The sequence below is a fragment of the Orbicella faveolata genome, unplaced genomic scaffold (assembly GCF_042242905.1).
Source record: "Orbicella faveolata isolate gen_17 unplaced genomic scaffold, um_ofav_v1 contig_15, whole genome shotgun sequence".
NCBI lineage: Eukaryota > Metazoa > Cnidaria > Anthozoa > Scleractinia > Merulinidae > Orbicella > Orbicella faveolata.
The window spans coordinates 2526280-2540000 of NW_028301542.1; the positions used below are offsets into that span (position 1 = coordinate 2526280).

General features: G+C 41.1%; 1 protein-coding gene across 1 annotated transcript in view; it reads right to left on the reverse strand.

The window, feature by feature from the left end:
* Positions 1 to 13721, reverse strand: part of LOC110053805 (dynein axonemal heavy chain 6-like) — a 64197-nt gene that overhangs the window by 19859 nt on the left and 30617 nt on the right. The window contains exons 27-41 of the mRNA XM_089287919.1: positions 13185 to 13435; positions 12490 to 12721; positions 12156 to 12209; positions 11028 to 11173; positions 10650 to 10718; positions 10019 to 10205; positions 9494 to 9567; positions 7484 to 7658; positions 6643 to 6912; positions 5557 to 5851; positions 5014 to 5153; positions 4465 to 4587; positions 3584 to 3652; positions 1354 to 2463; positions 594 to 811 (exon numbers count right to left, since the gene is read on the reverse strand). Of these exons, the coding sequence (XP_089144045.1) occupies positions 594 to 811; positions 1354 to 2463; positions 3584 to 3652; positions 4465 to 4587; positions 5014 to 5153; positions 5557 to 5851; positions 6643 to 6912; positions 7484 to 7658; positions 9494 to 9567; positions 10019 to 10205; positions 10650 to 10718; positions 11028 to 11173; positions 12156 to 12209; positions 12490 to 12721; positions 13185 to 13435 (3413 nt within the window). The remainder of the gene's footprint in view (positions 1 to 593; positions 812 to 1353; positions 2464 to 3583; positions 3653 to 4464; positions 4588 to 5013; positions 5154 to 5556; positions 5852 to 6642; positions 6913 to 7483; positions 7659 to 9493; positions 9568 to 10018; positions 10206 to 10649; positions 10719 to 11027; positions 11174 to 12155; positions 12210 to 12489; positions 12722 to 13184; positions 13436 to 13721) is intronic.

Genomic DNA, 13721 nt, shown 5'->3' on the forward strand with positions numbered 1-13721 from the left:
ATTCTACAGTAAAACCGATTAAACCAGTTAAATTAGATAAACCAGTGAAACCGGTCTAACCAGTTAGACCAGTTAAACAGGTCAAACAACTTGTATCTAACCCATGAGGAGTGCGTAGGTCACCCTTCTGAAAGGAACCTCAGCTTAGAGGATTACATTTAATACAAGGGGTGCTTACCATTTACAAAAACCATCCGGTTGGAAATTTCAGGCATAAACGTTAAACACTGACGTCACTAAGGAGCTTTCGCCTACTCCTCCTCATACTTCGCGCGGACAGCGAGACAAGAGGGAACACTTAGAGACTACAACGGATGTGGAACCATCAACGAAGTTTTTATATCCTACTTGTTTGGAGTACAAAGGGCTTCTGTTTAATCTAGTCACAGCCCGTAAGCCCAGAAGCAGGTAATACACTCGATGATTACATGAAAACAAGGAAAATGCTGTCTCTTTCAGCCTCTTCTCCCAGTGGGAGAACTAGTTGTCAGGCAAACAATACAGCGTCAGTTTCCGCAAAGAGCGTGACTTCTAAACACAATACCGTGTAATTACTAAACTGAGACCAAAAAAGTTAATGACCACCTCCTAACCTGAAGTGTCTTAAAAGCCGATCATTAATAGCACTTCTCCCTCCCCCTGGGGGAGCACACGCAGCTAACAGTGTGACGTCATGCACTTCTTTCCACTGAAGCTTCTTTGAGTCGTAGAATCCTCTGCAGTCCAGGAACTGACGAAGCAGCTCGAGAGGGGGCTGGGAATGATACTGGTCAGGCTGAGGCATATTGAGGTCATCAACAAAGATAATGACCTGTGGGAATATAACAAGTAGATTTAAACATAATTGACACAGAGAATAAACAATTTTTTGTAGGCCTTTTCAAAAAATACAATTTTTTTTTTCAAACGGCAGGTTAAGGTCCCGTCTATACTGCGGCGGAGAAATTTGAAAAATTGAAAAAGCAACTTTATTTCTACGGTTAGGCCTCCTGTCCACACTAATCCGTCACGAAAACGGAGCTTTTCGAAAACGCTCTTAAAACCGGAGGAATTTGAAAACGACGGCTTTTCGTTTTAATCTAAACGGAAAACATTTTGAAAACAGAGCTTTTCGAAATGATGACGTCACGATAATCACGTGATTTCCCTGACCGAGCTTTCCTCAAATACAAATCCAAAATGACCGGTGATTGTGGCGTTTTAAAGTTTATCCGGAGTAGTGTGGACGGAAACATTTGATGTGTTTTCAGAGTGAAACCTCCGTTTTCAAATTTCCCCGGGGTACTGTGGACGGGGGCTAAACTTGCACCTTGAAGAGTATTATGGTATTTTTAGGAAAGGCCTATAAGGTACCTTCTTGCCCGGTCTTGGTCCCAGGACATCCCGTCCTCTCTTTACCAGCCTGGACTCAATGAAACTGAGAGTCTTAGCAGAACTTGTGTAAGCTGAGAAATGCATGGAATTAAAAACGACCTCAGCAGCACTCATGTCTTCTTTCACTCCGTCACCTGATGTGATCTCTATAATGCTGTCCACCAAGTTTTTCTTGCCGGCTCGAAAAACGGCACCCAGGATAGTTCCCGTACCAGCGCCAGTCCCTCCCGCTTGGGACAGCCGAACTAACGTGTCCTGGATCAAGGCAGTTTTGCCTGTACCGGTTTCTCCGGTTAGTAAAACCGGTTGGCCGTTCAACGCCATCAACGCGACCAGAAAAGCGTAACGCACCGTGTCAACGGTTGGGACAAGGGAACGATCCACTTCTATTTGGTTTTTCAGCGGCGGTGGATCGTCAAGCGCGTTGAGAGTATCTGAAATGGCAAACTGGCTAGAGACTGCTTTAGCAATGAGAGCCCGAGTAGAGGGGACTAAATTACTCCACAGAGCAAACTGCCCACTCTCCATGTCAATGTAGTAGTTGGCAATGCTGTCGTTTCCGGGGGGTAATTTCACGCCTATCGGGGCGTCGATTTCAAACAGGTCACGAACTAAATTGTCAAATAATTGCCACACCGGGGGGCTCTCCTTCGCCGAACTACTCCCATCTTCGTCATCTCCAATGACACTTTGAGAGTGAAGATTCCCACCAAACGCCCACGTGTAAGCGAACACAAAGATCTTTCCCAGAAAGTTCTGAAGCTGCGTAGGATTGCGCTGGATGTATGATAATTTGCGTGAGACGAGCTCGTGTTCCGAGTCGTCGGCAAATGTGACAGTTTTAGCCGAAGTCGTTTCCGACATTTCTCCGCCATCTTCGGCAGAGTTCGGAGCTCCACCGACGGTGAATCCCCCTTGACTGTTAATAATTTCTACAAAGCCACTAATGATGTTACACAGTGTGGAGACGATGCTGAGATTTGGTGCAGTGATGTGTTGGAGCTTGTTGTAGGTAGACATAAAGCGAAGCCCCAGATCAATGCTGTGTTCAAAGAGCTGGAGAAGATGGTCAAATGCTTCTGAAGGGAACTATCAGAAAAACAACAACAGTACATTCAGTGACTCTTGATGCTTATTACAAAATATTTGTAAATCAAAGCAATAAATGACTTAAAATCTCCTTGCTTGTTTGGGGCAATAGCAATAGAAAACTGACCACAGAAGGGGTCTAAGTACCATTGTTATATAGCTAACGTTCTTCCCGCTACAGCCTGCCCATTCATAGGCTAGTTCATGGTCATCTGACATCTAACAATGAAACTGTCTCCCGCCAAATGCCATGAGCGGCCAACACTGCGGCTGTTCGTGGAGTCATGTCGGTGAAACATGTATATGTTTTATTACCCGAAGAAAGAACACATAAGGAACGTCGATACAGCGGCCAAAGTATTACATATTATGCATGGTCCCAAGACCAGTCATTGATTTTAATAACGCCTCCATCATCGACCAAGGTCGCAAAGGCAGCTATCACATCAGAAAGTTCCTGGAATCCTGGCATACACGTCAACGCTCAATGTGAACAATAACTCTTGTCCACTCCCAGGACAAGATTCCTGGTTCGAGCCCTGACCGGGGACATTGTGTTGTGTTCTTGGACAACTTCTTTACTCTCACAGTGCCTCTCTCCACCCAGGTGTATAAATGGGTACCGGTGAACTTAATGCTGGGGGTAACCCTGCGATGGACTAGCATCCCATCCAGGGGGGAGTAGAAATACTCCTAGTCGCTTCATGCTACAGGAACCGGGATAAGCTCCGGCCTGGTGGGCCACTTGGCTCGTATGCAGACTTTACCTACCTTTTACTCCCAGGACAATATAGTCTTCTTTTTAAAAAATTCTTAAGTTTAATTCCATAATTTTATTCTATTGTCTTTTATCACATTATATTTTAGAATTTCTGGTGTCTTTTCACCATTTTGCCTCTTGAAGACCGCAGTTAAGACAGTCGAAAGCTTGTGTTTTTATATACTATTAGCCGGAGACGTTTTTAGATTTTACCATGGTTCGTCCTGGCGTCGGCCCTTCTATATTTTCATGTCCAGTTATCGTTTAAAATATAAGGCCTACTGAAAATCAATCAGATTTGAAAATTTTGTTGTAGTCATGATTAGGTGATTTCAGTTAAAGAGTTGCAGGTCTTTGTACCTTTGTTTGTTCCTTTAGTCTTTGAATCCAAGTTTTTACAAATGGCCTCCACCCGAGATCTTTGGGCTCCTATAGACAGATTGACACAGCAATGAATTACAGAATAAGCAACATTAAAATACCAGGAACATAAAGTGAGACATCTTACAGTAACAACAAATCCATTTGATTTCTGAAGAAAAATTCTTGAAGTGAAAATTGATTGAGTCTGAGAACCAGGGATCTTACCGAGGAAGACACGGGAGCCTGAAAATTAGGAATCTGGCCGAAGAGGAAAATTTGTATATGTAATAGGAATATATGCTGTCATGCTATTCAAAAATTTTCTCTGCCAGCAAATTAAACTTGGCCTACAGCCTCGTTCAATTCTGGCTGTCTTCGGAATTTTTTTCATCCGATTATTTCCAAATTGGATAAGTATGTAGTCCTCTTACTTATTAATTATGTTGCGTATGGAAATTAAGAATTAATTTGGACAGTTTGAAAAATAAACAAATAATCGTGCGTGCGCTTGTACACTGTAAACTGCCACTAACAGGCCCTCCGGCCATAGGTCCATCTACGTGTAAACAAAATATTATTTCCGATTATAAGTCCCTGCGGTTATAGGCCTCTTCTAGTTTTTAAATGAATTCAATTTATTATGATGGTAGAAAGCTTCATTAAAAACCAGTATCTGAAAAACTTATTTCGAACGACACTACTGTAACTCAATTTGAAACGTTTTTTTATTCATAAGCCCCATCCGTTTATAAGCCCATCCATAACCCCTTACAAAGCTGTATAAGCCGAGGGTTTATAACCGGCAGATCACGGAATTGTTTTAAAAGGCAATGGCGTGACTCGTTGGAGATTGTGGACTGCGTTACATCAAAGCTTACCATGTACACCATTCCACAGCGACTGACAGTAGCTGGAGAGGCCATAGCGAGGTTGTCAACCTCAAACAGAATCCGCATTCCGTGACCCATTCCTATCCGTTCCCCATTAGCAAGGCACAACACCTGTCACGCAACAAAGAACATACTGTAACACCATACACTGTCACGCACGCTTTTTGATGTCACGTATGGCGTGCGTGTCACACTTAAAAATCTTTTATAGTATGTCAGAAAAACAACCTTTAGGAGCTTTTCACAATAAATGCAGTCATTTTTCCAAGTAATCACATAACAATTCAGGCACAGAGCCCTTGCCCGGGTACAAGCCGTCTTGACCTTGTACTTGGGCGCTAAACGGTATTTGCGTACATGGAGAACCCAGTGTCTGAAAACATCGTTATTTTTTTGTCAGTGCCCAGGCATCCGTGCTCAGGCACCCGGCGTGAAAATAGCCTTAGTATCATTTAATTTCACCTCCAAATTTCTTCGTTTTTTTTTTTGTTTTTGTTTTTTTAAAAAATAGAAAAGGACTATCCAAACAGTTCAAACCTTGGTATCATCCAAAACAGTGTTAAGATTCTCAATCCAGAGTGTGTCAACAGGACCATCCAAAACAATCCAGTTCCATGACACCGGTGTCTCCTGTCTGTTGACACCAATGGCTTCCTCCATCACAGTGGCTGATTCAACTACAGAATAGACAGGAACATATAAGAAACAGTACCACATGAAAGTATTGCTCAATAGCTTTCATTTGAATGGTCACAGACTAGGGTTTCATCCACAGACTTAAAAGTAAGAACCACTTTGTACAGCATAATAAACAGTACCATATGAAAGTACGGCTCAATAGCTTTCATTTGAATGGTCACACACTAGGGTTTCATCCACAGACTTAAAAGTTAGCACCATCTTGTAAAGCATAATAAACAGTACCACATGAAAGTACTGCTCAATAGCTCTTATTTGAATGGTCACACACTAGGGCTTCATCCACAGACTGAAATTTGGAACTTGCTGATCTCATCTCCGTGCACAACTAAAACAAAAATTAAATTCGACACAAAATAAATAATCCATATGAGTTCTCACGTTCATTGCTGTCTTCAATACTGATGCCTGAAACACTGGTCACAACAGACTTGGCTGATGAAGCCCTCGACAGCCTGCTGGGCGAGGCAGGTAGGGGTGTGTTTGACTGTTTCCGTCTCGCTCCCTGTATGGTACCTCTGCTAGTCTTGGCGTATTTACGGTATATGTGGGACAACAGACCATCCTTCCACTCCATAGTCGTCGGGTTCACTTCACCATACAGCTCTCCTACTGTCACACATTTAGGGTTCAACGTGGACACATTGACCAAGCCACGCCTAATTTTGGTGCCTCGCTGTGTTAAATGAAAACAATAATGCAATTGATTCCTTAGCGGGGTTTCCACAGACTAAAAAGTTAGAGCCACCTTTTACAGCATAATAAACAGTACCACATGAAAGTACTGCTCAATAGCTTTCATTTGAATGGTCACATACTAGGGTTTCATCCACAGACTTACAAGTTAGAACCACCTTGTACAGCATAATAAACAGAAATCACAAAGGACGCAGACAATCTAGTGAGCCAATTAAATCTTCAAGCAAATACACGCAGCTGACGCGAAGCGCGGTAAAATATGAGCACACAAGTCACGATTGGTTCTCGTTTTACTTCAGATTCGATGACAAAGTGGCGCGAGTTTTCAAACCAATCGCGTAACGTAGTATCGCAAAACCAAGGCAATAGGCCACGTTCGATATATCAATATTTTAACATGGCTACGAGGCTTTCAGGACAAACTTCTATATTTGGTGATGTTTTCTGTATCCACTTCTCTTTTGGGAATTGTGAGACAAAAGAAACTTAAAAAATTTACAATTTTGACCCGAAAGCCTCGGAACCTAAATACTCTTCACACTCAAGTGAAAACCACTCCATAGAGCGTATTCACTCACGTGTCCAGCAGCCATGCAAATTTACTGGAACAAAAGAAAGTGTTTACATAAGAAAAGAGCTCAACTCCCACAGGATGGGTTCGGTACACCAACATGGCCGCCGTTTCATTATTTTGGAACACCAATATGGCTGCCATGACGTCACGTGCATACGCTCCACACAAGCAAATTTAGAGGTTAACATTCTTACCGTAAAAGACATCGTAGTCTTCAACGACCCAGTCTCCTCAGGGTAATCGCCAGTCCCTAACGGTTGCTGTTGTTCCCGCGCTTGAATGGTTGGCAGGACGACAAGCGCGCGCTTTAGGATCTGACGCGTGGTAGTTTTGCCGCCACCAGCCGGTCCCACAAGCATGACACCGTGACGAACTTGTAACGTGCTGTTTAGTTGGATCACCTTGTCGATCTGTGTGGGCCAATACTGGATGGACAACTCACCTAATGCAGCCTTGGCAGCTTTCTGCATGTTAGAAAAAGTTTGTGTTGATAATACCCCTCCCGCACGCAAGAATAATTTATCGAGTTAACACAAACGAAATCACAACTGTGACGGTTCAATTTCTGTTGGAGAAACTCTGAATTTTGCGGCTAGAAAACGCATCAAATGTTTTCCGTTCACACTGCACCGGAGAAATTTGAAAGAACAACAATCACCGGGCATTTTGGATTTGTGTTTGAGGAAAATTCAGGCAGGAAAATCACATGATCATCGTTTTCAAAATGTTTTCCGTCCACACCAAAACGCAAAGATCTCCGGTTTGGAGAGCGTTGTCGAAAAGCTCCGTTTATGTGATGGATTAGTGTGGACGGTACGTCTAACCGTAGAAATAAAGCTGCGTTTTCAAATTTCTCCGGCGTAATGAGAACGGAGCCCGATAAATATTCGCATGTCGCATTCCCATCAAGCTAAACATACAGATGACTCCCAGAAACTCTCGCTCCCGATAACTGGAACCTTCTAGATTTTCCTTAAAGGTTCTAGTTTTTTTTGGAGTCACCAACCGTCAGTTTTTTCACAACACTGTTTTCACCTTGAGCAATTTGTTATCAGGAGCGGGTGGATCCATGCCAGGAAACAAGTCAGCTAAGATTCTGGTAAACAGCGGCAGGTCCTCAGCTACGAACTTTGGAATGTTAGCATCCTTGACCGCATTTATAATCAGGTGAGATTCCTCTTCTTCCAGCGACTCAGACTCCATGTTGAGACTAGTGAGACAAACACGCAGAGAGCAAAACACAACAATTATGACACGTAGTGGTCCTTAAAGGAGCTACGTCACGATTTGCGCATCTTCAAAAGTTTACCATAAATGTTTCAAGTTCGTCGTTTGTAATCCGTGTCAATCTTCTCCATTCTTAACCATCTTTGTTCCCTTATGGTTTATTATTATCTCCTTGGTGTTCTCCTATCTTAGTAAACTACTCTGCTAAGGTTTCCTTCAATTTAAAGGTAATTTTGTATGTTGCCAAAATACCTTTAAAGTAAACTGTGGATTGTATAGAAACATCTGATTAAGGTTAAGGTGGCTGAACACAGTTTTTGATACCTGTGTTTCATTCACCTTTTTCTCTAAAACCCTTGATCTCTCGGTCGCCAAAAATAGCAGCAAGCAAGTTAACAACACAAACTTTGGTTTTGTGATTGTTAACCTGACGTATGTGCCGTTGCCATGGCAACACGAATAAAAATAAACAGGCCTTTAAAATCGGTTTTGTTTATTTGCAGAAAATCTAGTCATTAGATTTTCTTTATAATTTGCATGCAACAAGCTTGTAACGATTCTCACAAGTTAACACCATTTTGCTAATAATTTAACAGAGAGATCTTTAATTATATCTTGTTGAAGGTTTACTGGAATATCTAGAGTTTCCTTTGCTAAAGTTCAATTATTTTCAATACTCCAGTTACTTATTTCCTACAGTATTTTCGTGCCAAATTTCGTGAAATTCTAATGAGTGGTTCTCGAGAAATAGGCGTATTTCCGAGAGTGCAAATTTTCATTCAATCACAGTTTTTTTGACTTACTACGCATGCGCTGCATTTAACTGGGTTCTTTCGGTAACAAAGAAAAAGCTGAGAATTGCTGAGTTCTTTGCATCTTTACCTTTTCCAACATATATTTGTGATAAAAAACAATACACTGCGTTCAATACACTGCGTTCAATTATAGAGAAAAATAACACAGATACTGCGGGTGTTGAGTAAATAAAATGATCGTTCTATTGACGGTATGTTTGTTTTTTACAATCCTTGTGCGTGCGCTAAATTGCATCACCAAAAGCGGGCGCGAAAACTGTGTTCGGCCACCTTAAGCTTAAGTCTGGTTTTCACCAGCGACGCAAACACAAGCGCAAGCACAATAATTCTTATTTCACCGTGAAAACGGCTTTGACGCAGGCATAAGCACAAGCGCAAGCACAAGCGCAATGATCAAAATTTTTCCTTTTTCCTATGCTTGCGCTTATGCTTGCGTTTGCGCTGCAGCAAGTGAAAACAAAATACTTCTCAGGCATAACACAAGCACAAGGATATTTACCACACGTGGTTGTGTTTGGCCACTGAAAACACTGGACCCAGATTACCTAGCGCCTAAACAGCTTGGAAGGTTCGGATGATTTTGCTTGTGCTGGTGTTTGCGTCGAATTTCGTTTTCACTTGGGTCATCCCTATTGCTTGCGTTTGTACATGCGCTTGTGCTTACGTCGCAAGTGAAAACCAGGCTTTAGTGACCCATAAGGAAGACAAACCAAACTTATAAAAGAAACAAACTAACAAAAGCCGGACATAACTTGGAAACTCTTAATAATAATTCAAATTCTCAAGTTTAAGTTTCGATTGAGATGATATATCAAATGTTCAACACCGTGTTTCATTACATTTCCAAGCACCTCGAATTTTGTCCTAATGCCCCGTTAAACGTGGTCTTTTCAATTATCTACTCACTGTTTGGATATGTGATGAAATACTGTTGTGTTTGAATTGTTACCATTTCGTAAGCGATTCAAACTTCTAACCCCCTTGGCCATAGAGAGGATGTTACCTTGCAGCCCTCCTGCGCTGTCCAGCCATGAGAAGAACCGATTTGATGGCGCGAAGTCCAAAGTCATAGTGATCCTGAATAAAGAGAGGAAGGATAAGGATTTTTTACTTACAATGTAACATAGATATTGTCCTTTGTTTTATACTACTTTCTGATTCATGTGGTGCTGTTATTATGTATGGTCATTTTAGCTTTTATGTCTGTAGATGAAACCGTAGAGTGTGGCCATTCAAATGAAAGCTATTGAGCAGTACTTTCATGTGGTACTGTTTATTATGCTGTGCAAGGTGGTTCTAACTTTTAAGTCTGCGGATGAAACCCTAGTGTGTGACCATTCAAATGAAAGCTACTGAGCAGTACTTTCAGGTGGTACTATGCTGCAAAAGGTCGTTTTCACTTTCTACCCTGTAAAACCTAGTGTGTGACCATTCAAAGATAGTCCTTGTGGAAATGACTGAAAATGATAATCTGGTAAATTCATACTAACAGATCAAAGGTACCCTGCGGGTTATTGTCGAAATTTACCTGTTGAGAGAGCTGTTTGCTCGCCAGCTGATAAAGATTGACAACTTTTCTTGATAACAATGCAGCTGCAGTGAATCCCTCGGAGAACAAAATGATCTCAGCTATTAGAACATAATCAGGCACCATCATGGCCACAGGACGGAACAAGGATTTCAAATTGTCAGGAAGTTCAACTCGACCTGCATATCTGTTAATGTATAAAAACAGAGTTCAATCCATCTATCCTCTCTAAATGAGGTGGTTTCGTAGCTGAGCATTAACACGTCACCCTTAGAATATCCTCCTAGGCGAGACAAGGCTCTTTATTAAAAAGAAACCGTGTCACGAATTTTAGGCAAATTTAGACATACATAGGAATATGGCCACCAAATTGAGTGACATATAAAAATAACCACTTGAAACAGCGAAGGAGCATTTCAATAACACAACAGACACAAAGGAAGGTACGGATGATCAGAAATTGAAAAAGATTCACATGGATTGCAATATGCAAAAACTGTTAGGCTATGGTTTGTCATTTTGATCCATAGAGGCAAATGCTTCCTAACATAAGTTTCACAGAGGGTATTTAGCAAAACTTAATAAAATAGACTAAACTCAGCGGTGACAGAGTCCGTTTAACATTACTAACCCAGGGTTCATTGTTATAAACGTTCCACAGTTGGCATTCAACTTGATGTCTCGTCCTTCAAACAAAAACCTAAACAAAAACGAAAAACACTTTGTTATAAGAAACAAGACTAGCAAATGATAACGTGCCAATTCGCAGGGCAAAAGACGCTCAACGTGTATACAGATGAGACCACAGTTCCAGGACATTTCCAAACACCTCGAATTTTGTCATAATGATCCATTAAACGTCATATTTTCAACTCTCTTCCTACTGTTTGTATATGTGATGAAATACTGTCTCTCGTGTTTATTGATTACACTTCCGTACGTAATTCAAACTCCTCAGTGGAGGCCCGATTTCCTTTTAAAAAATGACAAAAATTGAAAGCTCTCTCACCTTGTTACACCATTGTCTTTCGCTGTTTTAATGGAATGCAGCTGTTGAGCAATGACTGACAGCACTTCAACATCAATACGATTGAACTCATCAAAACAGAACCACGAACCAGACTGAGCTAAACCTGAGAAGAACTTGCCCATCATCTGTCACACAAATAAACGATCAGTATTTGGAATGATTCACTTAGTAGCTTGCAATAAAGACTTCACTTTAACTGGTACAGAAGTCTTTTTCTTTCAATTTTTATTACAATAATCACGAAACACGATTTAGGTCTTGGTAACACTAGCGACATGATGACATAAAGATATAATCACTTATGTTGGTTATGTGAACATGGACATAAATACACAAGGAAAAGATCAGTTTTTCCTTATATCGTCATGTTCATGCTGTTATGCTGCTATTATGTCATTATGTCAGGATGTTCACACTGCAAACATAACAACATAACGTCCTTCCAATAATTCTTATGCCATTATGTCGCTAATGTTAACTGAGACTTGCATGATGATACTAACACTGGGCCATTTCCGAGTTACCTTGAACCTCGGGATTCTAAACAAGTGCTCGTGCAAAAACTTTCATATTAAAATGAGATTTAATTACAGGAAAATGAACGTACTGGTGAAACACAGTTTTTACATGAATGCTTTTGTACGAAAACTCATTTTGACACAGTGACAAAAGGCAATTCGGGAATGGCCTATTACAACCTGATAGATTGACTGCACCTTTGGTAAGGAAAACAACATCTTATAGAGCCCTTAATGCGAATGCTAGCTTCATTTTTTAGAACAGCATAACAATAATTAAAAATTCTGAGCACTTAAAACTTAATTGTACTGAGCTAGGTTCGTATTTTGGCAAAAGGTGGTTGAGCCAAAATATCCATGGTGAGACTAAACTAACCCGATATGCCACTGAAGCATACCAAAAATGGTAAGAACCCAAATTTGGCCATAAATCGGGCCATACCAGGTCAGTGACTTGAAACTTTAGAATGTCAGGACGGTAGACACGGCTTGTTTGGCCAATTGCAAATTCTGGTACAGTAAAATGAAAAAATTTCACCTTAAGTTAAAACAACCTCGAAGCATAAGTAATCGGAACCGTTTCTGTTACCTTGTAATCAAGACCTTCTGAACAGTTGAACACAAGACACTGTTTGCCCATGGCCTAAGAGACAATACAAAACAGGTATTTTGGTTACCATAATTAACAAGCAGGGCTGTAGAAAAATCCACTTCCACCTCAGCTACTCAGTAGCAACTACAAAAGACCTCTTTTATGAGATAATCAGCATGAGAACTTTATTTTTAAGGGATACAAAAGAGCTGGTTTTCCGATCAACCCCTTACTAACACTGGACAGATCATTGGACAGAATCGGCTAACCAGCATCTCCCTTCTTCATAGAGAATGAAACAAAAGAGCTATTTTTCCTATCAACACCTTACCTTTGCAAGATCTTTAACAGTCTCTGTTTTGCCTGTACCCGCAGGTCCTAGAGGAGCACCATTAAGATGAAGGTTGAGAGCCCCAGTCAAGGTCAAGTAACATCTGTCTGTTAGTGGGGTGATCACAAGTCGTGGAGAACACCCAAGGTATTCATAGCCATATTCAAACACTGCATTGCTGTGACGGACCATGCAGGAATGGCGATCATCGTTCCACTCGTAACGCAGTTGTCTGCCAAAGACACAGTATTTCATACTTAAATCTTTTTAACAAATAGCGAAGGCCGCACTGAATATCAGCCTAGGACTTGACCTAGCACTGCGAGATCTGTACAGAAAGACGTCATACAATGTACAAGATGTTTCTTTGGCATAAGTCTGCAGATGAAACCCTGGTGTGGGACCATTCAAATGAAAGCTATTGAGCAGTACTTTCATGTGGTACTGTTTATTATGCTGCACACGGTGGTTCTAGCTTTTAAGTCTGTGGATGAAACCCTAGTGTGTGACGATTCAAATGAAAGCTACTGAGCAGTACTTTCATGTGGTACTGTGCATGCTGTACATCGTTGTCTGACGTTTTAACTTGTGGATGAAACTATAACCTTTGACGGGGAGTATTTCTATATGGTGCTCTTTCTTTTATTTGCGATTATGGCTTAATTTTATTCTGCTCGCTCTACTATCTATACTACCTAGTCCATTGGAAATCCTCCATCTGATAGACCTGATTAGTAATCATTGAATCCAGGACATCTCGGGCATGTACATCAATTGTTAACAAGGCCTCTAGGGTCTGATGCTGATGAGGGACTAATGATGACGTCACCAGCTGTGACAGACTGTGAAGGACTGATACTAGCTTCTCCCTCTTGCCTTCAAGAGCATCTTTGGGTCGTGTGGTGCGGAAACAGCTTCGTACATCACGATTGAACACAATTTGGGACTGAAACGAAAAAAGAGTTTATCAGTCGACCAATTACTGTTTTGTTAACTAAAAGGTTAGACACTTGGAAACATAAGACCAAAACTTACAAGCACATATTAGGAACCTGAGAGATGAGAATATCTCAATTCACGCAGATGTCTTCGTTTTTCTCATCCTATTTCCACATCACAATACAATCCCAAAATCCATCGCCCGGTCACTTACTAATAAGCCAAATCATTTGTAAATGACTTGAATGGAAGTTTCTCGCCTATGACTCAAATAGTAGAGTTAAAACCTACAA